We start from the raw sequence: 26,026 nt of genomic DNA on the forward strand, positions 1-26,026 counted from the left end.
AAGGGAAGGGAAGGGAAGGGAAGGGAAGGGGACATTCCAAATAAATGAGACAATACTTTCTGGATTAAAATTACTGGGGGTTTTGTGGGGGGGAAAAAAGAAAAAGGGAATTAAAGGGCAAGAAGGAGGACAGAGGTTTAAGAAGGGGAGGGGGGAAGGCAAAAATTGAATGCTAGCAGAATTTTTCAGATGTAAATCTATTGTAAAATTGTGCTTGATTTTCTCAAATTACAAAAAAAAAAAAAAGCAATATAAAGTATTTCCAGCAAAATTACACTTTTCATGGTCATAGACTCATGTTGCACCACAGCTTTGCTGTGCTGAGGAATTCAGATTTAAGGGCAGCCACACACCCGGGAACACGTGGCTTGTTTAGTGCTGGCCACACATCTGGAGAGCTATTTATCAACAGAACAGGATGTTGAGCTTGGCCAAGTAGCTGAGTTTTTAAAAACAGCGATTGCTTAAGTAATTTCAGCACTGGTAAGAGAAAAGGTGAGGTGGGATTTTTTTGTTTGCTTGTTTTCAGGTAGTTTTTTTTCCTGTAGGAAAGGAAGGTAAGGCAAATGCTTCTGCTTTGACAGCAAAAAGGAAAGCAGGGTCAAGAAGCAGTGAGAGAAAACAGTATCTCATCTGTTTTGGGGTGCTCTTGAGTCCTAAGAGGTGGATGATGATGAATTTTATGGCTGGACACCACAGAGCAAGAGTTCCTGACCCATAGGTCCAAGCTTTGACACAGGAATGGAAGACAAGGAATCCCATGCCTGGAAATGGACTGCCAACAGCCAAAGCTGGGAACGGCTGCGATTTAGACTAGCCAGGAAACATGGTCTTTAAAGGAGATGTGGCACACAAAAAGGTAAATTTCACAATAACATTTTGTTTATTTTTGCAGATATTTTGCCAGTGAAACAAAGTGGAAAGTGACTCAGAAGGAGGCACCTATAGGACGGTGGATGTTTAGCACTGAGGCTTGTTAGCGCTGAGGTGGTTTTACTGATGACGTAAAAATTCCTGTCAGTTACTTGGTTGCTAACCATCTTCAGTGCTACTTTGAAGACGGTGGTCGACTGCGGCTCCGAGGTGGCTACTACAAGAAACAACAGCCACCCACACAACAGCCACCTTTTAAAGCCATTTTCACCTTGACGATGGGCTGCTGACACGGCCACGGGCTGCCGCCTCCTTCCCCCTTGCCGCCTCCGCCACAGGGCGACACCGCCGCGCCGCGCTCCAACGGCCGCCGCGCGTGCGCTCAGCCTTGGCCAGGAGCCGCGAGCGAGGCGCCGGCAGCAGCGGCGTCACCGCCCCAGCGTCAGCCGGGGAGCGGGAGGCGAGGGCGGGGCGGCCCCAGGATGTACGCAGGGCAGGCGGGAGGAGTAGCGCGTCATCGGTGCGCGTCGCGGAGAGTTGGGGAGCCGGAGCGATGTCGCCGCCGCTCTTCAGCCTGCCCGAGGCGCGACTCCGCTTCACGGTGAGCTCGGCTGGGGGTGGATGCGGGTTCCTCTTCCTCGCTACCGCTTGCAGGGGATCGGGCGGGAGGCTGCGTCTGCGCGCTGGGAAAGGGCTTGGTTCGGCTCGGCTCGGCTTCGCACGCCGGCCGCCCCGCTCACCTTCCGCCTGAGCGGCCTCTACCCGCGCCTGGGCCCGGCAGGGGCTCTCCTCTAGCCAGAGTTCAGCGCAGCTGAGGTAAAGCTGTGTAAGTTTGGGAACAAGGCTTCGTACCGGCTCAACCTCGCCTGCCGAGGGGAGGATCTGCTGGTTAGTGAACTAAAATTAATGTAAAATAGAGTGAAATTAAATCATGGCGTAACGCCCATGCCTTATTGCGACGATCTCATCTGACTGAGTGATGCTTGTCCTCTGCCACAGCAGGTGGCCTGGATATGTACCGAGGCCTTTGGATCCCACCCTTTGTAGCCCAGTTTGTCAGACAAGGCAATGGGAATTTGTGCAGAAGTGGTGAGGTACAGACACTTGCTTCACTAGCTTGATTTCATTACAGGATATAGTCATTTTTAGACTGTAGATGCCCATTTTCTGTCCCGTAGATGCCCATACCCAATTTGTCTGTCCCTTGTACTTCTTAAGAGATGGAGGCTTGTTGTTAGCAGGAGTCACATCCCAAACCACTGTAATCTATCTGCCTGAGAGACAGGTGAAGTAGGGGGGGTAAACTTGCAACTGTTGTAAATGCAACATTGGTTACAACAGTGTATTCCTCTGTATTTCACTTGGGAATAGTGTTTTTTTGCACACTCATAGCCTCGGTTTGCTCTGCTAGCTCACATGCCTAATTTTCTAAGCACTTGTTATTTGCCCTACTTGCTGCAAAGTTTTCTTTTTAAACTGACATAGAGTGTGCAGCAAAGAAATTCCTTAGCATTTCTGTGGTCTGTCAGAGGCAGGAGGAGATCCATCTGGTTTTGCACTGGTTTTGTAACTTTTCTTTCTTCACATTTTGGTAGACATCCACCAGAGATGCTCTGATTAACAAAAGTATCAAGCCGTTGTTGAACGCATTTAATCAGATTCCTGGGAGGTAAGCGAACACCCCTTGATTTTAACAGATGCCTATTCAGATAATCTTTAGTGATCTCGCCCTAACAGTTGTTACTAGCTGATGTGTAATGTTTGCATTTGCAGTGAAAATGAAAAGAAGTGTACCTTGGATCAAGCTTTTAGAGTTATTGTAGAAGAAGAAATAGTAAGTACTTTAAACTGCTATAGCTTATCTCTTGATAAAGCTCAAATTTATACTTGCAAGTTGATGTGTTAATTTAACAGCAACTAGTATAAGGAAGTAGTTGTTATTAAAAATGGGAGTTATGCAGAAGTTATCTAATTAAATTGACTATAGAGGACTGAAGGAGATTGGTAGGTAGGACTTACCAACAAATGGTCGTATTTTACAGATGCCACACTATAGCAAGAGCTCTTGACTTTGCCTTTTCCAGCAGTTTTTTTGTAATACTTATGAAAGTCTGCTGTGCCTTGAAATTCTAGTTCATAAATATGTGTTATTCCACAACTATACTTTAAGAGCGAGATGGAGTAGATTATCTGTTACTGCCATGTAACAAAGCTGCCTGTCAGCTGAAAGGATGATGAAAATCATCAAATAATGTTTTCTATTGGTGTTACTTGAATAAAGGCTGGATGTGGGATACTAATTTTCAGAGGTAAACGACTCTCAATACACAGTAAGGTCTTTGATGGCTGGAAGCAGCCAAGAAATGTTGCTCACTCAATAAAAACTTCATGAAGCTAACTGACAGGTGTGAGGTAATAGATTGCTTGAAGTTTTGGGAAGCTGAGTGGCAGTATTTGTTTTAAATATGCTTACTTGGAAACAAGAACTTTTGGTTTGCTACATATGTTTAGGGCAGAGTAGAGAAGTTTAACACTGTTTTTTTGTTTAGATAAACAAAGCCCCATGTGAAAATCTCCTGGCAATTATTTCTATTGCAATTAATGGAGTCACAGAAGGTGAGCATCTTTCTCTCAAATCTGTTGGCATTTTTAAGGGACCATGTAGGGATAGTTTAAAATCTTGATTCTTGTAAGTCATCTGCAGGAGATAGCTTTGATAATATGTGCCCTTTATGCTAGTGGTTAAGTCTTTCACAAGAAGAATGAAGTGTAATACAGTTAAATTTTTATATGTGTGATACTTGTGTTGGTATCTTGGTTTGTGGTTGGTTTGAGTGAGGACAGTGAGGTGGATCGAGAGCTGGATGAATGACAGAGCCCAGAGGGTGGTGATCGAGTTGGAGGCCTGTGGCCAGTGGAGTTCCACGGGGATCAGTTCTGGGGCCAGTCTTGTTCAACATCTTCATCAACGACCTGGATGAGGGGACAGAGTGTACCCTCAGCAAGTTGGCTGATGACACCAAACTGGGAGGACTGTCTCTACTCTGCCCTGATGAGGCTTCATCTGGAAATCTGTGTCCAGTTCTGGGCTCCTCAGCTCAAGAGGGACAGAGAACTTCTGGAGAGAGTCCAGTGCAGGACCACCAAGATGATCAGGGGACTGGAACATCTTCCTTATGAGGAAAGGCTGCAGGAACTGGAGCTGTTTGGAGAAGAGGTGACTGAGAGGGGATCTCATTAATATTTACAAATATCTAAATGATGAATGTCAGCAGGTTGGGACATCTGTTTTTTCTGTTGTATCTAGTGACAGGACAAGGGGTAGGTGGAGTGAAGCTGGGACACAAAAAGTTATATATAAACATAAGAAAAAACTATTTTACTGTGAGGATGAGGGAGCCCTGGCACAGGCTGCTCCGGAGAGGTTGTGGAGTCTTGTTCTCTAGAGGTCCTCAAAACCCACCTGGACGTGTTCCTGTGCAACTTGATCTAGGTGGACCTGCTTCTGCAGGGGGATTGGACTAGATGATTTCTAAAGGTCTCTTCCAACCCCTGCCATTCTATGATTTTTTTTGTGGATGAAGATGCATGGGTTGCAACATAATTTGCATCTTTTATCTTTGTCCATGACTGTAAAATGCATAGAAGTCTCCCATCATAATTTTGGAGATTTGACCGCTGAGGCAGAGAGGTTAAATATCTTGTAGGTTTCTCTATCAGTTGCTGGCAGAGCCAGAAATAACTTCTTTGGAATATCTGTACTCATCTCCCAGTACTGACCTGTCAATACATATCTGTTGCTTAGATACTTGAATTGATTTCCATAACTGTTTTATTGAAATCAGTGTGCTAGTCTCTTCCAAAGAGCCTTTTGCACTTCTGCCGTTTATTTGTTCATGTTACATGTCAAATGCTTGTGTGTTTTATAAGTCTAGCTCAATTACGTATGTGTTATGTGAACTGTAGAATAAGGAGACTTGAGGAATGCAGACACTAACAAACTAGAGAGTGTGGGCAGACAGACTTGGAGTACTGCTTTAGCAGTGCTTTACTCGAGGAAAAGACTCTCAGTCTTCATGAGTGTCTGTAGTTTAACAATGATTTAGAATTCTGAAAGAGTTCATTTGCAGTCCCTTAAGAAATGCAACATTGTTTCAGATTTTGAGGTTTTTAGAACAGTTATTCTTTATTATTTGCTTTATGTTAATGACAAGCTCTAGCAAAGCTCAATTGCATATGTGTGTATATGGAAATAAGTCTAACGGTAGTTCACATTTTCAGCCAAGTGTTTCGTTAGGTTTTATAGGAATCCAGGATAACTTTTTTGTTCTTTTTTAACACAGTGTCCCTCAACTGTCATAGATCTTTATTGCATTTCAGTTCATATTTGCTGAACAAAATACTCTGTTTTCCTCATAGGTATCTGTACTGCATCAACCCCATTTGTGCTTCTGGGGGATGTTCTGGATTGCCTGCCTTTGGATCAGTGTGACAAAATTTTCACTTTTGTGGAGAAAAACGTTGCTACATGGAAATCAGTAAGTACTTTGCCACGATCTGGTAGAGTTGTGCCCAAGCTTCTGTCTTTGTGGGACTGCTTTTTTTATGTTGCGTGTTTTGTGAAATCTGCCTCTCAATTTAAGGCAAGGCTCAAATTTAGAGAAAACAGTAGGAATGACTTACACTTACTCATGTCTTATGATTGAATTAAGATCTGCTCAAAAAGATTTTGTGGTCTGTTGGTGATCTAAATACCTTTACTTTCTTTCAGAATACATTTTACTCTGCAGGGAAAAATTACTTGCTACGAATGTGCAACGGTGAGTCGTAGTTTTTCAGGGGGTGGGAGGAAAACTAAAGAACTCCCTGTCTCAGCACATGAAAGTGAGTTTAATGATTTTATTTACATTCAGATGTGTTCAGTAAGGAACAAAGTTAAAAGGGAGATCCCTCATTTTAACAGGTAGTCATGAGTCTTGTTGATTAACATAGAAGTCATTCTGACCTTAGTGATATCACTTTAACAGCAGAGGTCGTTATAGAAGAACATCTGAGAAATATTTATTCCTCAGCAATGACGTGCCCCTTAGACTGTATTTGAGTAGGATTCATTTGAACTTATTTTTGTGCTGTTGAAGGTGTTAGAAGATCTGAGGAAGTTACTAGCATTTCATTTTACAAATCTTAGCTTCCTTTCATTAGCTAGGTAGGTCATGTAATTGGCAGCTCTTGTCTTCTAGCATGTGAGACGTTAGAAGAGGGGTAAATACTAATATTCTTCACCTTGTACAATATTTAGACCTCCTAAGAAGATTGTCGAAGTCACAAAACACAGTATTCTGTGGAAGAATTCAGCTATTCTTGGCCAGGTTGTTTCCACTTTCTGAAAAGTCAGGTGAGACTTTTTTGCATTTCATCACACGTAACACCTAACAAAGACTAAATGTGCTGAATCTCTTAAGTTTGTGATGGTTGTAGACAAAATCCAGCTGGAGAAAAATCACTTTGCATTGTGTCTTAGTTCTTGTCTCTGCTCTTGACATTGTGACTTTCATTTGTAGTGATTTCAAATGCAATTTTTAAGTGCTGTTCCTGAGAATCTTATATCAGCATCTCATAAGAACAAACTGAATGAACGGACTTGAGATCTTCAGAGCTTCTAAGACTGCCCCTTTGTTTTTCACAGGACTTAACTTGCAGAGCCAGTTTAACCTGGAAAATGTCACTGTTTTCAATACTAATGAACATGAGAGCACTCTAGGACAGAAGGTGAAAATTCTTATGTCATTTTTCATTCTGCAGTAAACATATAAGGTGACACAATAATGTGCTATTGTGTTTAATACTTGCAGCTGTGTGTTCGTAATGTGATTGTCCCTCTTCTAGATCAAGCTGCAGATTCTGGAAATAGGCATGTTACTGGGTACCTTCAACTGTGCGGGCTTTGAGAGTTGTCCCAGTACTAAGTTTTCCCCACAGTGTTAAGGAGCTGTCCCTTCAGCTTTTGTGAGGAGAAGTCAGACTGCCATTGCAAGCTGTACTAAGGTGTGAAGACAGGAATTTGTTGTGTGTTTTATTGGAAGAATACTTCAGAGATATTTCAAATTACCGGCTTAAGCTTTCTGATCTAAAGTGTAATAGTATGTGTAAAGAGCACTATGAAAACTATATGCAAATTATCATTTTCCCATTAGCACACCGAGGAGAGAGAAGAAGGAATAGATGTAGAAGAAGGTGAAATGGGAGATGATGAAGCACCAACAAGTTGGTGAGCTTACAGTGACTTTAAAAGTTGAAACTCTAAGAAGTGAAAATAAAGAGCTGTTGAGGAAACATCCTTAAATGTTGTACTCGGAATTCTACTTCTCTCCTGACCTCTCAAGATTAAATACAGTGTAGTGGTAGTGTCTTAATCTATTTAAGTGGAGTTGCCTGGAAGAGAAAGCAATCTACAGATTCTTTGCAAAAGTTGCAAACCCTGTCTAAAAACCACTGTTATTCTCTCTTTTTGATAATCTTCCCAATTACCTTGACAAAACTTGTTCTGGTAAGCTGTGTTCAAGCATTCTGAGTATGTACTGTGCTTTTATGAGAAAAGCTGTGTTCCTCTTCGTTCTTCAGATAGTGGAAAAAAATCTTAAGATCCCCTTTTCATAGTATTTTTTGCTTTTATGCTGAGAAAGCAGTGATAGATTGCATTGAAAGTTCTTTTGGGGCAAGTTCTGAATTACAGATACCCCTGTAAGAGCTCGCTATTGACTCATTATTTCACTTTAAAAATAAGTATTTCCTGAGATTACACATTGCTGAGTAGACTCAAATTTTTAATATATTACCTTTAATACTGCTTTGTTTGTTGTTTTTGTTTTGTTGGTTTTTTTCCCAGTTCCATTCCAATAGATTACAACCTGTATAGAAAATTCTGGTCACTTCAGGATTATTTCAGAAATCCTGTGCAGTGCTATGAGAAGGTCTCATGGAAAACTTTTCTGAAGGTAATCAGACTTCATGCTTTAAAGCATTCAGCCTAAATAAAAATCACCATTTACATGAGTAGGAGAGTGACTGCAGAAGCATAGAGCAGTTGTAAAAATTATTGCCATGGAAAAACAATAGTGCATGAGGTAATTACTTTCTCTGTTTCCTAAAGTGAGCCTTTGGTGGTAAACAGTATATTTACATACATGGGTAAGTCAAAAACAGTAAGACTTCATAGGCTGCAACAATGTCAGAAATAGTTTTCTGTGTGTGATTTATCATCTGCAAAAAGCAAAACTGGTGGGTTTGGTAGGAATTTTTTTCCTCCAAGAAGATAAATAGTGCTACCCAGTCCTATATCTTGTGTTTGAATAGTCATATAGGTCTCAGTGGGATCCTAAATGTGATAGGTTTCTAATGAGGCAAATCTCTTTGTGGAAGCCATGACTTGAATGTCACCTTCAGCCAGCTGTTTCACTTTTGCTTAATGTTGAGGGTGACTTATTGCTAAGATACTGTTTCTTCACAGTTTGCCACTCAGTGTTTATTTAATAGCGAGAAGCCTAGGGGCTTTTAATCTTCATTCTCTGTGTTCTGGTAATAAGAGGTAGTATCTGCTTAGACATTCTAATATAAATCTGCTTAATGAGGTCTACATTCTCACCTTTCAAAAAAAAACCCACTAAAAAACCCCCATGCCCCCATGTGTGGTTCAGAGAAACAACACTTAAGGCTTAGGTCTTTCGTATGAAATTCTCGAGTTTTTCTTCACTGCACCTTTAAAGCTCTGAACTGATTTTAAGAGCAGCACTGCAAATTCAACTCTCACTTAACGTCCTTTGTATATATTCTGAGCAACTTCAAGTGAGTTTAAATATAGCACTGTCATCATGTGGAGTTTTTTTATTGATAGCATATAAACAACAAAGTAATTGTGCACTGTTTGCAACCTGTAACATTCTTTTCCTTAGCATATTTTAAATACTCCAAATTATTAGATGTTCTGAAGTGATAAATAACAGTTCACTGTCATTTGTGGTGTTCAGGGAAGCCCTACCTGTTGGTGTCAAATGGGTTAAGCAAGTTTACAGATTATTTTAATTGCTTGGCACTAAATCTAGCCTAGTTCTCCAAATACAGTATGTTTGTATTGGTTTTCATGTGTTAAATATATCTGATTTACAGTACTCAGAAGAAGTTTTGGCTGTTTTTAAAAGTTATAAATTGGACGACACTCAGGCTTCCCGAAAAAAGTTGGAAGAACTGAAAACAGGAGGAGAACATGTGTATTTTGCAAAGTTCCTGACTAGTGAAAAGGTACATAATTCCTTGTCTCAGAATTGCAGACTAGTTGAGGTCAAAACAAGCCTGTCTCTAGTTCAGTCTCCCTGCTCAAAGCTCTCAGAGCAGGTTGATCAGCACTTTGTCCAGTTAGGTTTTGAGTGTCACCAGAGGAAGAGACTCCACAGTTTTTCTGGATAACTCGTTGCATTGTTTGATCACTTTCTTTAGATACATTTATTCTATTCTTCTTTCTGTTAATTGATGGTTCTGTTGATAGTTCTGTTTCTGGAATAAGAGTGTGCAGTAAAGCTGACGTTCGTTTATTGCATCTGCTTATATTGGTAACATTTAGAAGAGAAAGTTAAAAGAGAGTAAATACAGATCTGTTGCTTTTTTATTGCCTTTAGAATTGCACTTTCCAAACTTGGCTGGTCACGTGCTAACTGTGTTTTCTGCCTCCTAACAGTCCTGTTTAAAACTGCTTTGAGAGTTTTTAATTCTATTAAGTCAAAAATACAAGACTCTTTTGAATTTAACCCTAAAATTACTGTCTTTGGTTTGGAATAGTATGTAACTTTTAACTTTTAAATGCATTAGTTAGTGGATAACAGAAAGCAATTGTTGGTACAGCATGAGTTTTCTCTCTCTGAGACAGAAGAGTAGGTAAATTCATCATAAGCCTTTGACCTGTATGTTGACAATTTTAAAATAAGATGGTATAAAAGATGTAGAACTGTTTGCTTAATTAACCAACAGTTAAAGGCTTTTTACTTTCAAGGAATCTTCAAATGTCCCCTTGGTATAATCTGTCATGTTGCAGTATGTTACATGGAAACTAAACAAGTGTATCACTGTGCAAGTGTTGATGGGGGTGGGCACTTACGTTGTAGCCTGTAATTCATCGGAAAAGTGGGCAAATTGTCTTTTGGTTCCTGAATTATTTGAATATTAGCTTTTCCAAATTCCTTTTCACTTCACAGTGTGTGGTATTAAATCTAGCAGTATAAAGTTAGCTAATCAAATCTGGGGATACTGTATAAGCACGAGGAGCTGCTTGTAAAAAAATTCATTTCATTAGAAATTTTGATATTCTGCCCTAAACTGTGCCAGATGATGAATTACCCATCTTAGTACCTTAAGAAGCACTGTCCTGAAAGTAAAGGTCATGCTGAGTAGAGCTTCTGTAATGACTTGCCATCATATTGGTGTAAAAACGGTCTTCATGGAGCTTATCTGAAAACATTTGTTGGATATTTTTGCTTGTGTGTGATTAGTCTCTTTTAACACGTGATTCTTTTTCATTGTCATTGTTTAGCTGATGGATTTACAGCTGAGTGACAGTAACTTTCGCCGTCACATCTTGTTGCAGTACCTAATACTATTTCAGTATCTAAAGGGACAGGTCAAATTTAAAAGGTAACGTGGAAATATTTTGTGTTTTGGGGTTAGGGAAGTAAGAGAGTTTTATAAGAGTTTCCGTCTGCTTGTTCTAAGGTTCTTGTGAGACTTGCAGAGGCTTGGATTGGTAGATACAGGTGTGGCTGAAGTTACTTTACAGCAGGAAAGCTGTATTTGCCTTTCTCTGCTCCTATCTGTGTTATTCTTCTTCCTCCTTTGCAGTGTCTCTAGTGTTCATTAGATCTAGTTAAATTTGTGCAGTTTACGAAACCAGCAAAACCCAATCTGCTCATGTTTGCCTAGTTAGTTTTCTGCTAAATTCATGAGTTGAGTGAGCTCTCAGAGAAGTAGAGGGCACTAAAGCCTGAGGAGAGCGCCGGCCACGAGAAGGCAGGAGTCTCTGGCAACAGAAAGCTGTTAGGCCAATGCAAGCTACTTGTATGTGGCATCATTTTGAATTTGTAATGACTCTGTGATGTGGCCTTGGTTGGTAATTGGCTTTTTCCTAGAGTGCTATAGAATTCAGTCTCAGATAGCAAGAGCTAACCATGGTGATCATTGCTTTTGTAAAGTAACAGGACAGAGCAAAACCTTATCTTTCTGCTCTAAAATCTTAGCCTGAAGAAAATCCTACCTCTGCTCATTACCTGTGCCCTTGAGCATATGTGCACGTGATTGACATATACTGCTTTTAGAAACATATCAAAGATCTAGATTAAGATGATTATCCTCGTTCTTTAACTGTTTACCAAGGCATTCCGGTGGCAGAGAAGGAATAAAATTCAGGACACTTAGTGCAGTTATAAAATAACACTAATTATTCCTGTCCTTAAAGAGAAGCTTTTTCATGTCTTATTAACTACAAGAAGATAGTCCTAAAATTCTTTCTCATATTACGGACTTAGCTGTGGTCATGTTTATATTTGTTCTTTAAGGTGCCTAGTGCTTCATAAAAACCTGATTGGTGTTAATATGGCTTTTGAACACTGCAAATGAAATGTTAGTGGTTATGCTTAAGTGGATTCTTCTTGAAACTGTGAATAACAAAGACGAGATCTCATCTGATTTTAATGTGTTTTTGGAAAGTTCTGGTCTCTGCTTGGGAGTGAAGTGAGCCATGTTGGATTTATTTCTGCTTTTTTTTTTTTTTACCTTACTGATTTCATTGTAGATGTAGATGTACCAAGTGACTTGTTTAATGACCCCAGGTTATAGAATTCACAGCTTGGGATACAGAATACAGATCTTGAGTATACAGCTGGTAGCTTATCTGTTTTCCTATGGTTTATCTACAGTAGTGCTTTACCTGGGGTTAGGAGAAGAGTTCAGATCTTTTGTTGTGCCTACTTACTGTGCTTTGATGTGGTCTTGAGTCACACAAATGGACTTCCTATTGGATTAAACCAAACCTGGAAGTCTGTTCTCCAAGCACATCTAATTAACTCCACAAACTAACAAGTGTTCAGTCAGTCTATGGGACCAGACCAGTGCACATTCAGACTACATTCTTTGGATCCCACCCTAACAACCTTTAGAAAGTATGTAGAACAAACGATGTGTCCTCAGCACTACTTTTATGTGTGCTAAAATCTTCATATTTAAAAAAAAAGGAAAAAGTTGACATAGTGACACTTTTTTTGATTTATTTCTTTTGTTTTTTTCCAATTTCAGTTCAAACTATGTTCTAACAGATGAGCAGTCTCTTTGGATTGAAGATACTACAAAAGCTGTTTACCAGGTTGGTCCAGTAGCTATCTCTATAAAAAATTAAATGGAAAAAAACTTGTCATGTAATATTGTATCAATGACCTTAGGAGCAGTAACCACCATTTTCTTGGGATTTTTTTAATATTGTGCTACAAATATAATGCAAAAAAGTTAACTATTTTTTTCTCCCTCCCAATCCTAGCTTCTTGCAGAAAATCCTCCAGATGGGGAAAGATTCTCAAAAATGGTAGAGGTAAGTACTTTGGTGCCTGTCTGAACAAAGTCTATATAGAGAGCGAAAAAGCATTACCAGTTTAAATTAGATTTTGGAACGAAGGTATCACATCTGAGAGAACTTTTATCTCAGTAAAAAAGGTCTCATAATGTAATTTTATTTTGTGGTCACTTTTCCCCTGTGTTTTCATTAACATGTTTTTCCACCTTCTGGGGACAAATGGAAATCTTTGTATACATGCACACACAGGAGATGATGGTTATTCAAAAAAAAACCAATAGAATGTAAATTTTTAAGGAGCCTTTGCAGGAAGTGTGGGCTCCTCAGCTCAATAGGGACAGAGAACTTCTAGGGAGAGTCCAGCGCAGGGCCATCAAGATGATCAGGGGAATGGAACATATTCCTTATGAGGAAAGGCTGTGGGAACTGGGGCTGTTTAGTCTGGAGAAGAGGAGGCTGAGGGGAGATCTTATTAATATTTACAAATATCTGAATGGTGGGTGTCAGGAGGTTGGGACATCCCTTTTGTCTACAGTAGCTAGCAACAGGACAAAGGGTAATGGAATGAAGCTGGAACACAAAAAGTTCCACTTAAACGTAAGAAAAAACTATTTCACTGTGAGGGTGAGGGAGCCCTGGCACAGGCTGCCCAGGGAGGGTGTGGAGTCTTCTTCCTTGGAAGTCTTCAAGACCTGCCTGGACACGTTCCTTTGTGACCTGATTTAGGTGGACCTGTTTCTACAGAGGGGTTGGACTAGATGATCTCTAAAGGTCCTTTCCAACCCCTACCATTCTCTGAAGTGTTGTGCCCAAAGACACAGGAATTGGATGCAAGGACAATTTTATTTTTAAAAAGTTATCTTCTTGCTTTCCTTTCTTCCTTTACTTTGGGAGCATCTATTTTCTTGTTAAAGAAATCCTTTCCCACAATTACTGAAGAGAGGAGAGGCATTGTTTTTGAGTAAACTGAAGTAGCTGCCTGAGATTATACTGATGGTCTTCAAAATAGTGGCTGAAATACAGAATAACAAAGTTTTCTGTTTAATTACAGTAGCTCAAGTAAAAACTTTGTGGTTAAGTCTGAAGGTGATTTATGACCCTAATAGTGTGCAATATTGTGTCTCTCTAGCATATATTAAATACAGAAGAAAACTGGAACTCGTGGAAAAATGAGGGCTGTCCAAGCTTTGTGAAAGAAAGGTACCTCTGTTATGCAGTAGAAGCTAGCTGCTGCTTGTTTGAAATCATAATTCAACTTCAGAATATATACCCATGATGTATATCAACCAAATTGACAAAACTGAGATTTTTCATTTATTTTTTTATAGTTGAATGTCTCTTCCGTGTCTGCAGAAAACTCACAGATTTCTGCCAAAATGCTTAAGGCTTCATTTTGTTAGAGGAGTGATGATTATGCACACTTCAGGAGGTTATGCATACCTTCAGGAGAGTGCTTCCCTCTGCTTCAGGGCAATGCTTTGTCTTTTTAATACTGAGAGGATCCAGTGATGGAGGAGACTGAAACGTGCCTGACTTTTCCATTGCCTCTTTGGATTGCCTCTAATGAAGCCTTTGGTGTTAGGGCTTTGTTGGGGCAGCACATCTGGAGTCATGTGTAACAATTCTCCTCCTACCTGCTTTATTAGGTTTGCTGCTTGGTGCTGGCTGCTTACCTGAAAGGAAATTAGAATTCCATGGCTTTCACCATGGAAAGGGTTCCTATGTAACTAGTTACCAACAAGTGGCAAAACTTGACCTTTGACTCTGTATGTCCACTTGACCATCTTGAGGTGGTGAGCAAACATTCCTCTTCCATCCTTGTTTGCTCTACTCCCAGACTGTAGCCTCTTTGTAGCAGAGAGTGGCTGTGTCATTATCTGTTTGCAGTTTTCATTAGGTGGAGAGATAAGGTGGAGCCACCTCTTGATGATTTCATCTGTTTGCAAAACGGGCTGGGGGGCTGTGAGAAGAGAGAAATTACTGTTGTGGGGGAGGGGGAAAAAGTAAAATTATGGAACTTGACTTTTATAAATGTTCTGTCTCCTCCTTTAGATCTCAGCCAGAGTTTCAACTTGGGTAGGTTTTACCCTAACCTCAGTGGTGTGGGATCTCTATTCTCTGATCCCATGAAATCAGGTGCACCTGGGGAAAGAGAACTTGCAATCCTGGCACAGATGATCCCAGCAGCAGGGTAGATCACGCTTAGTATGTGCTGCTGGGATCAATGTGATTCGCTTCTTTTTCTATATTGGGACTCTGATAAGCCTTTAAATTTGGGAGTGAACTAATTTGGATGTCTGGCAAATCTTTTCCTTGTCCTTACTTTACCTTCTCTCTCCTCATCCACCTCTCCCTCCTTCCACTCCTAGAATCCCAGTCCTTCTGAATACTTTCATTATGATTTAATTCAGTACCAGCTGAAGTTAAATGGCTTCATTTTGTTCTCTGAATATTACTGGTTGGCCACAAAAGAGCTTGTTGGGTTGTTGTTTTTTTCCCTTTAGACCTCCTGATTCTAAGCCAATGAGGCCTGTGAGAAAGAGGCCAGCTCCAGAGGACTTCTTAGGAAAAGGACCAAACAAAAAAATCCTTATGGGGAAGTATGTTGGCTTCTTTTCGTTGTAGGGGTTCTGGGTTTTGGTTGTTTAGTTGTTTTTATGGGTTCTGGCATCACTCCCTTCTTTAGGAGAAATTGTAATTTTCAAACAAGTTCACCCAGCCTGGATGTGGAAATTTTGACCTTGTCTTGAGTTTCAGTACCTTGTACTCAGTGTTTAGCAAAATGTCCATTCTGAAAAAGAAAGTGATAAATGATTTAATTTAGCAAATCAAAATAGCCCAATGTTAGCTAGTTTGGAAAGAGTTTGTCACTATTTCTGACCATAGTTCAGCAGGAAGTTATTATAGAAATTAAATGCATAGTTTTCCTTATTTGCATCATCACATAAGATTTCTGTCACTCATGGTAATTCTTTATATGCACACATCACAAAGTTTGTATGGTGTGCTTTATTGTAACAGCTCTGGGCTGAGCATTTCTGTAGTGTCATTTCACATGTCTCTCTCGGAGTGGTGGAGAGTGGAATGGTTAATGGAATGTTGATTGTTTGATGTGTGTTTGTGCTTCTCTTTTTCAGTGAGGAGCTGACCCGCCTTTGGAATTTATGTCCTGATAACATGGAAGCATGTAAATCTGAGAGCAGGTAGGTAAAACATGGCATGTCATCGTCTGAAGCTAACTTTCAGCACTCACACCACTACAGTTATTACAAAATTGGCTTAAGGGAAGTGTATAAGATGATCCTGTGTGGTCCACTCGTTTCACTGTATGTCTTGAGAGAAGCTGGTGCTATGAATCTTTGTCTTGAAATCTCCTTACAGTTTTCTTGGCTGCTGTTTACGCTATCAGTAGTTTTCATCGCTTAGTAAAATTAAATCTAAGCTAAAATCCAGATGGAAACTCCCATTTTGTAGAACATGACTGTATAATTAAGTACTTTCTATAATAAAGGAAGATTGCCAAGTCTGGTTGTAACAAAGATAGCATGCTGTTGGGCTGGGATTTTCAAGCGGGCATATGCTTTGGACAATATTAAGTAAAAGGAAATTGGCTATCAAGCATTGTTTCAGTGCATACCAGGTCTACTGGTGCTGCAGATGTTGAAAGACACAATTACTGGTTATCCTTCTGCTCACACAGCAGTAGGACATACTGAAAATGCACTTTGCTACATAACTGTCTATTTGTTAAAGATGGCAGCATCCCCTTTTGTGCAGACATGGTACCTGGTATGAATACTTGGAAAAAAGAATCTGTCAGTTCCCAAAGAGAACTTTGCTAGTGGTGGTGGCAGAGGCTGGGTGCTTGGGGAGGGGTGTTAGCTGTGCATTTGTCCTGAGGGGAGCAATTACTTTTCCAGAGGTGTGCCTTCCTTTCTTGTGAGTCTGGAGTGTGCGGGAAGGCCTCTGACAGGATACGTGTCTTTACTAGGCCAAGGTCTAGAGGTGGAGTTGTGTTTGGAACCAAAGTTTTTGATTCTTTGTGCATGATTTTTATTGTGCTGCAACTTCTTTAAATCAAAAACACCTAATGAAACTGAAGAAGTGGAGATAAACCAAGAAGATGCATGCCATGGTAAAGAGAAATGAGAAGATTCTGAGGGATCTGGATTCAGTTCCAAGTTCTGTTGTAGACTTTGTGACTGAAAGTGGTCAAGTGATCCTAACTTCTTGCTTTGATTCTTTATGTCTTCATTCAAATGGGGTAATACTTCCATACCTGTATTCCTTTTAGATAGCTGTTCTTGGGGTAAAATTTGTCTTCTAAGTTTTTATGTAGTGCTAAATATAGGAGGATTCAAATCAGATGGATTTTCGAGATGCTGGCTTTGGTTCCAGCAGTCAGGGACAATACTACACTTAAACATGCATGAGTACTTTCCTGGGCAAAACGTGGTTAAAAACAAAGCTGAAGTGAGTCTATAGACCAGCATGCTTCTCTCCCCATGACTCATCACTGAGTTTGCTTGTAGAAGCAGCTCTGTCTTGTCAAACATTAGGTAGAAGTACAGATCATTATGAGCTTGTTTTGCACTACTGTTAATCTTGGCTCACAGTCGCCTACAGCTCTTAAGTAATCTATATTTTTTGCTTGTAGTCTTCAAAGCAGCAAACTGTCCTGATCACCTTTAGATCATGGTTCCCTATGTACTAGTTTGAATACTTTTCAAAAGCAACTGCTAGCTGGTCTAAGAACATAAACATCAGTCACCTTTTTAACATGTCCCCCATGGACAATAAATACTGTCTTCTAAACAAATCACACAATAGCTGAGGTTGAAAGGGACCTCTGGAGATCACCTAGTCCACCCACCTGCTCAAAGCAGAGTCAACTAGAGCAAGTTGCCTAGGGCCTTCCCCAGTCAAGTTTTGAACATCTCTCCAGGAGTGGAAGTTCCACAGTTTTTTCTTGGGCAACCTGTTCCAGTGTTCGATTATCCTCACAGAGTAGTTGGGAGGGCTGCTGATGCTTATGAGAATTCCCTGTGTTTTGATTTGTGCTGGCTGCTGTTTGCACTTTCACAGAGGAGCATCGAGTCTGACACTTTCTTCCTTACTGCCCCCATCAGGTATTTACAGCCCCTGAGCCGTCTCTTCTCCAGGGGAAACAGTCCAAGCTCCCTTGGCCTCTCCTTGGATGTCAAATACTCCTATCCATGCACAGCCTTTTGCTTGCGCCCATGTCTCTTGTGCTGAGGAGCTCGCAGCTGGACAGGGAAGTGCTGGAGAGAGTCCAGTGCAGGGCCACCAAGATGATCAGGGGACTGGAGCATCTTCCTTATGAGGAAAGGCTGTGGGAACTGGGGCTGTTTAGTCTGGAGAAGAGGAGGCTGAGGGGAGATCGTATTAATATTTATAAATATCTAAAGGGTGGGTGTCAGGAGGTTGGGACATCCCTTTGGCTACAGTAGCTAGCAACAGGACAAGGGGTAATGGGCTGCCCAGAGGGGTTGTGGAGTCTCCTTCCTTGGAGGTCTTCAAGACCCGCCTGGACATGCTCCTATGTGACCTGATCTAGATGAACCTGCTTCTGCAGGGGGGTTGGACTGGATGATCTCTAAAGGTCCCTTCCAATCCCTACCATTCCATGATTCTATGATCTTGCCAGTGCTGAGTAGAAGGGAAGGATTGTCTCCCGTGACCTGTTGGCAGCCCCTTCCTAACGCAGCACAGGATGCTGCTGGCCTTTGCCAGAAGGGTGCTTTGCTGTTTCATGTTTGCAGTGTTGTCCACCAAGACCTTTTCTGCTAAGCTGCTCTCTGCCCAGTCAGTCCCCAGCAATAACATAAAGTTATTCCTCCTCCAGGGGCAGGACTTGACATTTCCCTTCCCTGGATTTCATGAGTTCCCTGTCAGCCAGTTCCTCTGGTCTGTCAAGTTCCCTCTGAATGGCAGCACAAGCCACTGGTCCATTAGAACATTAAGCTGCCTAATTTTTCCCCCTCTAAAATTAGTGATTGTAAGTAATTGAAATTGGGGAATAACTGTAGTCTAGCTTTCTTATGAAACTGAGATGAAGAGTAGAGGAGGTGAAGAGACCATGTTTTACTTACCTTGTCCTGTCAAGCTGTACAAAATGACCATTTCAGACTCCTGAGCATTTGTGAGCTGTGGGAACAGCAGCACATTTCTAACACAGCCAGTCTCTCCTTGCAGGTGTTTTTGTGAAAGTCTCCCTTCCTCACTGCCACAATTCTTGTCTTATGTCTCATAGTCTTTTTTTTACCAAATGCTACTGATGGATGTTTGTGCCACCTTCCAGTGTGGCAGAAGGTTAAATGCATGTAATAGGCAGAAGTGGCTGCAGGTACACTGCACTGGTTATGCAGTTAAGGGTTTTATAGCGACGTGTGTTAAACAGATTCTGTGCTTATTTGTAATTGTTAAATTTGAGTAGATTGGTTTGGGGTTTTTTTTTCTTCAGTGGATAAGCTTGAGATGTGTATGAAGGAACTGAAACCCATCTCTTGTAGACCCGATTGTGAAGAGTATTAAGCTCCTTATTTTATTTTTTAGGGAATATATGCCAACATTGGAGGAATTTTTTGAAGAAGCTATTGAACAAGCAGACCCTGAGAACATGGTTGAAAATAAATATAAGTATGTCATTCTTTGTTGCATTTTGCTTTATTTTGATCTCTTTCATGTGTGGATTGCTAAACAAGGATGTTCTCTGCAGTACTAATTGATATCTGGTATGGAACTGCATTGATGTACAAAAGAATTACAAGTTTGGACAGAACTATATTAATTAGTATGTGCCTCAGATCTTTTTCCTGTGCTTTCATAAATGCTATTCTAACCTAACTTGTGTTTTATTATAGGGCTGTGAATAATTCCAACTATGGCTGGAGAGCACTGAGACTTCTAGCACGCAGAAGTCCCCACTTCTTCCAGCCAACAAACCAACAGTTCAAGAGTTTACCTGAGTATCTAGAAAACATGGTAATCAAATTAGCCAAGGAGCTGCCTGTAAGTAATATTATTCTATAATAATAAATGCTAAATTTGTTTGACTTCTTCCTTGTCTCTCTGTGTTTGGTACATGGGCAGGGAGAGGGCAAAAAAAAACAGAAAAGGAAAAACAACTTGTAAAAGGGATCTAATCAATGGAGATCCCAGTAACACCAAGGGTTATCAGAGCTTTACAGCAAGATGTGCCAGAGCTTGTCTGTCAGCTCTTGTCTTACTTTCAAACTGCGCAGAAAAGCAGACCTTGTGGAGCTGTACATTTAAGGCATTAACCCTTTTCATGTTGAACAGTACAAGTTTGAGGCCAGGGAGGAGTCTTTCAGATGACTTCATACACAGTGATGAGAGACCAACGGTTGGGAAAGGGAGCATTTTCTAACCCTCTGTGGTAGCACACAGCCCATCTTCCCTGCTTCCAGATTTGAGACCTTCCTTGTTTGTGATGTGAAACCACTGAGGTGCAAAGGTTGGACTGCAGTATGCAGCTTTTTGGTTTGTTCAGCCCTTGGTGTTTTCTAAAACTGTTATTAGCATCCAGTTAAGAACACTGAGAGCGGAAAGCTGTTTAATACATGAAGGTATCACCGTCTGCAGTGCTCCTGATGGTACTACTGCTGTGTGCCAAGCGTTATGGCAAGAGAGAAATAGGTGGATAAAGCAAGGCCTGTGACTGAAACAGGAAAAGAAGCAGCCTTTTGTTTGTCTTGGCTGACCAAGAGTTAATTCAGAATAAAAATTTGTTGGTTTTTGTTTGTCACCTTTAACTAGTGCACAGAGAGATTTGAAAGTACAGAAAACTTTGAGGAGTTCCTGAGTGAGGAAGAAAATAAGGATTTTTTAATTTTTGTTTTAATTTATCAGCAGTGTAGCCTTGGAGAAGGTTTGATTTGGGTTTTTTAAGTGTTACAGCTAGATATGTAATGATTTTTTTGTGGTTATTGTGAAAAGAATGGGAGAGAATCCTGTGGAGTCAATGGGTACTGTCATATTAGGGGTTTGTTAGTGAATTCTGTGTTTTGTTAGGACACTTGTTACTGATGTTTTGGATACGAGACACCGTGGGAGATTCTTTTTCACACACATATTCTCACACATGGGGGTTTTACATGGAATCATGTCAGATTTTCCATCCTAACACACATTCCAGGGGCCATCAGAGAGCTGTGAAGTTTCTCTTCAACACAAAATTAAGTCAGTTCTCTCATTGCAGCCTCCTTCCGAAGAAATAAAAACAGGCGAAGATGAAGATGAGGAAGACAACGATGCTTTATTAAAAGAAAACAACGAAAGTAAGATTTGCATGTTCTCGGTGTTTTCAGTGTGCCCCGTGGTATGTATTGTGGAAGCTGTGTTTCAGCATAGTCTCTGGGGAGGGTCAGCAGTCCCCTTAGCCCCGTGCTTCTGCCTTGAAGCAAAGCACACAGCCTTTTCTGGACACAGGGCCTCAGCAGCAGCCCCAGTCTCATGGCTGAAGCCTCCAGCTTGTGGAGGCTGGATTAGCACTTTCATTGGGATCCTTTTCTGCTGCTTGCTGTTCATTTGCAGTTTTAGCATGTGTTTGTAGCTGAACTGCCAGTATTGCTGTGTAAAAACCTCCCTGTGTGCTCCTCACTCCTTGTGTGGTCTTGCTGCCCTTTGACTACCAGGGGCCAGCGCCTGCTCCCAGCCTATGCTGAGGTGGGTGATTATGGGACTTTCAGAGAAATGTATTGCAACTCAGAGATCTTTACTCCCTCTTCATTTAAAATATCTGAAAGGCAAATGCCCCTCTGTGAGAAAAGCAATGTTCCTGACAAACATCTCTTGTTCATACCTCTCCTCTCTGAATCAGTCCTTCCCTCTCTGTCTCTTGCCTGTAACCCATGTATGTCGTGCTCCCAAGTGTCCTTCCCTATCACTGTGAATCTGCCTTCTCCCATCCTCACTGCAGCCATCACTTCACAGCACCTTCTCCCTTCTGTGTGCTGGGTCCAGTGTGGGCAGGGGGGTACTTGGGTTGTGGACCTCACATTGGCTCTTGCTGGTTACCCCCGGCCTTCCTCACCTCACACGTGCTCCTGCTGGTTACCCCCGGCCTTCCTCACCTCACACCGGCTCCTGCTGGTTACCCCCGGCCTTCCTCACCTCACACCGGCTCCTGCTGGTTACCCCCGGCCTTCCTCACCTCACACTGGCTCCTGCTGGTTACCCCTGGCCTTCCTCACCTCACACTGGCTCCTGCTGGTTACCCCTGGCCTTCCTCACCTCACACCGGCTCCTGCTGGTTACCCCCGGCCTTCCTCACCTCACACCAGCTCCTGCTGGTTACCCCCGGCCTTCCTCACCTCACACTGGCTCCTGCTGGTTACCCCTGGCCTTCCTCACCTCACATCAGCTCCTGCTGGTTACCCCCGGCCTTCCTCACCTCACACTGGCTCCTGCTGGTTACCCCTGGCCTTCCTCACCTCACACTGGCTCCTGCTGGTTACCCCCGGCCTTCCTCACCTCACACTGGCTCCTGCTGGTTACCCCTGGCCTTCCTCACCTCACACCGGCTCCTGCTGGTTACCCCCGGCCTTCCTCACCTCACACTGGCTCCTGCTGGTTACCCCTGGCCTTCCTCACCTCACACCGGCTCCTGCTGGTTACCCCCGGCCTTCCTCACCTCACACTGGCTCCTGCTGGTTACCCCTGGCCTTCCTCACCTCACACCGGCTCCTGCTGGTTACCCCTGGCCTTCCTCACCTCACACCGGCTCCTGCTGGTTACCCCCGGCCTTCCTCACCTCACACTGGCTCCTGCTGGTTACCCCTGGCCTTCCTCACCTCACACTGGCTCCTGCTGGTTACCCCTGGCCTTCCTCACCTCACACCAGCTCCTGCTGGTTACCCCCGGCCTTCCTCACCTCACACTGGCTCCTGCTGGTTACCCCTGGCCTTCCTCACCTCACACGTGCTCCTGCTGGTTACCCCTGGCCTTCCTCACCTCACACCGGCTCCTGCTGGTTACCCCTGGCCTTCCTCACCTCACACTGGCTCCTGCTGGTTACCCCTGGCCTTCCTCACCTCACACGTGCTCCTGCTGGTTACCCCTGGCCTTCCTCACCTCACACGTGCTCCTGCTGGTTACCCCTGGCCTTCCTCACCTCACACCGGCTCCTGCTGGTTACCCCCGGCCTTCCTCACCTCACACTGGCTCCTGCTGGTTACCCCCGGCCTTCCTCACCTCACACTGGCTCCTGCTGGTTACCCCCGGCCTTCCTCACCTCACACTGGCTCCTGCTGGTTACCCCTGGCCTTCCTCACCTCACACTGGCTCCTGCTGGTTACCCCTGGCCTTCCTCACCTCACACCGGCTCCTGCTGGTTACCCCCGGCCTTCCTCACCTCACACTGGCTCCTGCTGGTTACCCCTGGCCTTCCTCACCTCACACTGGCTCCTGCTGGTTACCCCCGGCCTTCCTCACCTCACACTGGCTCCTGCTGGTTACCCCTGGCCTTCCTCACCTCACACCAGCTCCTGCTGGTTACCCCCGGCCTTCCTCACCTCACACTGGCTCCTGCTGGTTACCCCCGGCCTTCCTCACCTCACACTGGCTCCTGCTGGTTACCCCTGGCCTTCCTCACCTCACACCAGCTCCTGCTGGTTACCCCCGGCCTTCCTCACCTCACACTGGCTCCTGCTGGTTACCCCTGGCCTTCCTCACCTCACACGTGCTCCTGCTGGTTACCCCTGGCCTTCCTCACCTCACACTGGCTCCTGCTGGTTACCCCTGGCCTTCCTCACCTCACACTGGCTCCTGCTGGTTACCCCTGGCCTTCCTCACCTCACACCAGCTCCTGCTGGTTACCCCCGGCCTTCCTCACCTCACACTGGCTCCTGCTGGTTTTCCCTGGCCTTCCTTGTTGTGCTGAAAGATTTTTTTCTTTTAGTGGAAAGTCTTTCTGTGGGCCTTGGTGAATCTCTTCTGTTGCCACTTTCCATCCAGCACCTGACCTTTTCCACAGTCTCCTTGCTAATAGTGAAGTTCTCTCTTTTTCAGCTTAATCCTGACTGACACAGCCTTCATGGTTGCACTGTGCTGAGTTTATATCTTTCTTTACACCATGCCTTAGAGCAAAGGTGGCAGTACTGCTGTGTGTAGAAATGGGGGAAGCAGTTCAGGTGCTTTTGTTGCTCAAGATCTTCAATTCTTTCCCCTCGATGTAGTGAGTTTTAGTTCAGGTAAGTAAGTGTGACTGATAGCACTGGAGAGGGTTGAGACTGCCAGTCCATGCCAGCTGTCTCTTCAGGTGGTAGGAGGGTGAGATGTTTATAAAAAAAGTAAGAATGTGATTAATTTATACATGTAAGTAATTCAATCTTTTGGGGTTTTTCATTAAATGTTAAATAAATACGGCTGGTGAGCCATAGACTGGAGCCCTGGCTAAGCCATCAGTGTGCGAACCACCTGTGTTCCCACTGCAGCACTTGACTTCTCAGCAGAGCACAGTACTCTGTAGTTTTAATCCTGATACCAGAATGACAGTTCTTCAAGTCCTGACTACATATTGAAGTCACTGTCATATTCACAATCCAGCTGCTAATGGTAACAAGAGGCTTTAGTAACTTAGTAAAACAGAAGCAAACTACTTTTTACCTGGGTTAACTCAGAGTAAAGTGACTAAGTCCAAAAGGCACTTAAATGTGAAAGATCCCTCTGTACTGCATAGTCGACACGTATTGGAAATTGCAGGCTGCCTGTCAAAATCCTTGCTTTCATTTGGAGGAGACTGTTCTGATCTACTTCTGATCTGCTTGATCTCACTCAAACGGAAGATAAAACCCAAGATTTTCTTTGTCCTGGGCAGGAAGGGAATGTCCCTCTTGAAACCCAGATAATGCATCTGTAAAAACCTGTCTCCTCAGAGATCTTGAGGAGGTTTTTCACGGCTACAGGAAAGGTGTTGGTCAGTTCGTTAGTAAATGAGCAGGCCAGGGAAGGTTGATGTGCAGGCTCTGGGGACGTTCCCTGCCTCTCACTGTTTCTTTCTCTTTTTTTTTTTTTCCCCCTGCCCAGGTCCAGAGGTACAACGGGACAAGACCATGACGGGTGAGCAAATTGAGTCCTTTGCTCACAGGCTTGGGGAGCACTGGAAGGCCCTGGCCCCCTACTTGGAAATGAAGGATTCTGACATACGGCAGATTGAGTCAGACAGTGAGGACGTGAAGATGAGAGCCAAACAGCTGCTGGTGGCCTGGCAGGACCAGGAGGGCACCCACGCAACCCCGGAGAACCTGGTGGCTGCACTGAGCAAAGCTGGGCTGAGTGAGCTGGCAGAAAGCCTGAGCAATGACACTGAAGGCAGCAGTTAACTCACTTCAGAGCCAGCATCCCCACTGGTGCTGGTGTTCATTGGGAGTGTTCTGCCTGTTGTTGTCGTTAGCTGTGACTGGTTTATTCATCATTGTTGTTCCTGTTGCCAGGTAACAGATTTTTAATAGGTATTTTATGTTAAATAAATGATAAAACTTTTTAATAATATTGTTTCATTGTCCAGATTTTGTGAGAAAAGGATTAGTCATCTGCATCCAGAAATAAGGAGCTTCATTTTGGATGCGAGAAAGGTAAAAGTGAGGAAGGAGAGTCAGGGCAGGTTTCTGTGCAGGCTGCAGGAGGAGAGTTTGCATCAGCAGAGCTCCCTTGGGATAGAGTGGCTGATAGTGACCGTGCCTGCCTGCTGCCTCTGGGCTTTTTCCTAGAGCAGGAGCAGGTGGGAACACTCCAAGTCATGGCTTGGAGTGGCAGCGAGCTGCAGATCATCATAATGTACTTGTCAGTGAGAAAATCATAGGGGTGTAGTGGAGATCCAAGTCCTAGTATTCACTTCCAGTGAAGAACTGGTGTCCCCAGGGAGGTGCTGCGTTCATGCTGCTCTCCTGCTGGAGAACTGCTTCTCTCTGGACCTTGACAATCAGTAACAGAGGGGATTTCTGTGCTTATTTTTAAGAGTTAACAAGTTGTCTCTGCATACATTTGGCTGATGTGGGAACTCCCCCGAGTCATGACAAACATGAGGGGATTTTGTTGCAGTTCACTGTGAAGAGACAACTGGTTTCATTTTAAGGATGTGGGTGCAAGCTGTTTCATGTAGTTGGATCTATATTCCCTCAAGATGCAAGTTTTTTGTGGTATTAAGTTGTAGCTGGCTGTTTCTTAAAGAATTTGTCATACAATGAAATCTCTTCAATTGCTGAGTGTTTGGAAAATTATGCACCACAGAACTTCTCTCTGCAGAGTGTTGTTTCCATTACTAAATCATACCTGTGCCTTTCCAGGGCAGTTCACCACCAGCTGGGAGGTGGTTTCTGCCCACAGAGTGCTTGAGGAGAGCAAGCTCTCTGCCTACTGCTGCTGGGGCTTTCACTGCAGCTGCAGCCCAGTTACTGGGCACTGCAGGGCGAGAGGTGCCAGAGCCAATGCACAGGCCCAGCCCTGGGAGCAGCTACAGCCTCCAACCATTCTGCCTGCATGGGGGCCCCAAGCACGTGGTGCACCATA

The 26,026-nt window shown here is 43.2% G+C and overlaps 1 protein-coding gene across 2 annotated transcripts; it reads left to right on the forward strand.

Annotated features, from left to right (window-relative positions):
* The first annotated feature begins 1,378 nt into the window (after positions 1 to 1,378).
* On the forward strand, positions 1,379 to 25,007 carry THOC1 (THO complex subunit 1). 2 transcript variants are annotated; one of them, XM_061995354.1, is made up of 22 exons: positions 1,379 to 1,474; positions 2,469 to 2,542; positions 2,647 to 2,707; positions 3,423 to 3,489; positions 5,293 to 5,411; positions 5,645 to 5,693; positions 6,173 to 6,268; positions 6,560 to 6,642; positions 7,068 to 7,141; positions 7,760 to 7,868; positions 9,037 to 9,168; positions 10,451 to 10,551; positions 12,205 to 12,271; positions 12,443 to 12,493; positions 13,605 to 13,675; positions 14,528 to 14,551; positions 14,980 to 15,075; positions 15,613 to 15,678; positions 19,052 to 19,135; positions 19,360 to 19,507; positions 20,718 to 20,796; positions 24,545 to 25,007. In XM_061995354.1, the coding sequence occupies exons 1-22, from the start codon at positions 1,427 to 1,429 to the stop codon at positions 24,838 to 24,840; spliced, it is 1,995 nt and encodes a 664-aa protein (XP_061851338.1). In that variant the 5' UTR covers positions 1,379 to 1,426; the 3' UTR covers positions 24,841 to 25,007. The 2 variants fall into 2 exon arrangements, with proteins under 2 accessions (XP_061851338.1, XP_061851340.1); XM_061995356.1 differs by lacking the exon at positions 14,528 to 14,551.
* The last annotated feature ends 1,019 nt before the right edge of the window (positions 25,008 to 26,026 follow it).

The sequence above is a fragment of the Colius striatus genome, chromosome 4 (genome assembly GCF_028858725.1).
Source record: "Colius striatus isolate bColStr4 chromosome 4, bColStr4.1.hap1, whole genome shotgun sequence".
NCBI classification, from domain to species: Eukaryota; Metazoa; Chordata; class Aves; order Coliiformes; family Coliidae; genus Colius; species Colius striatus.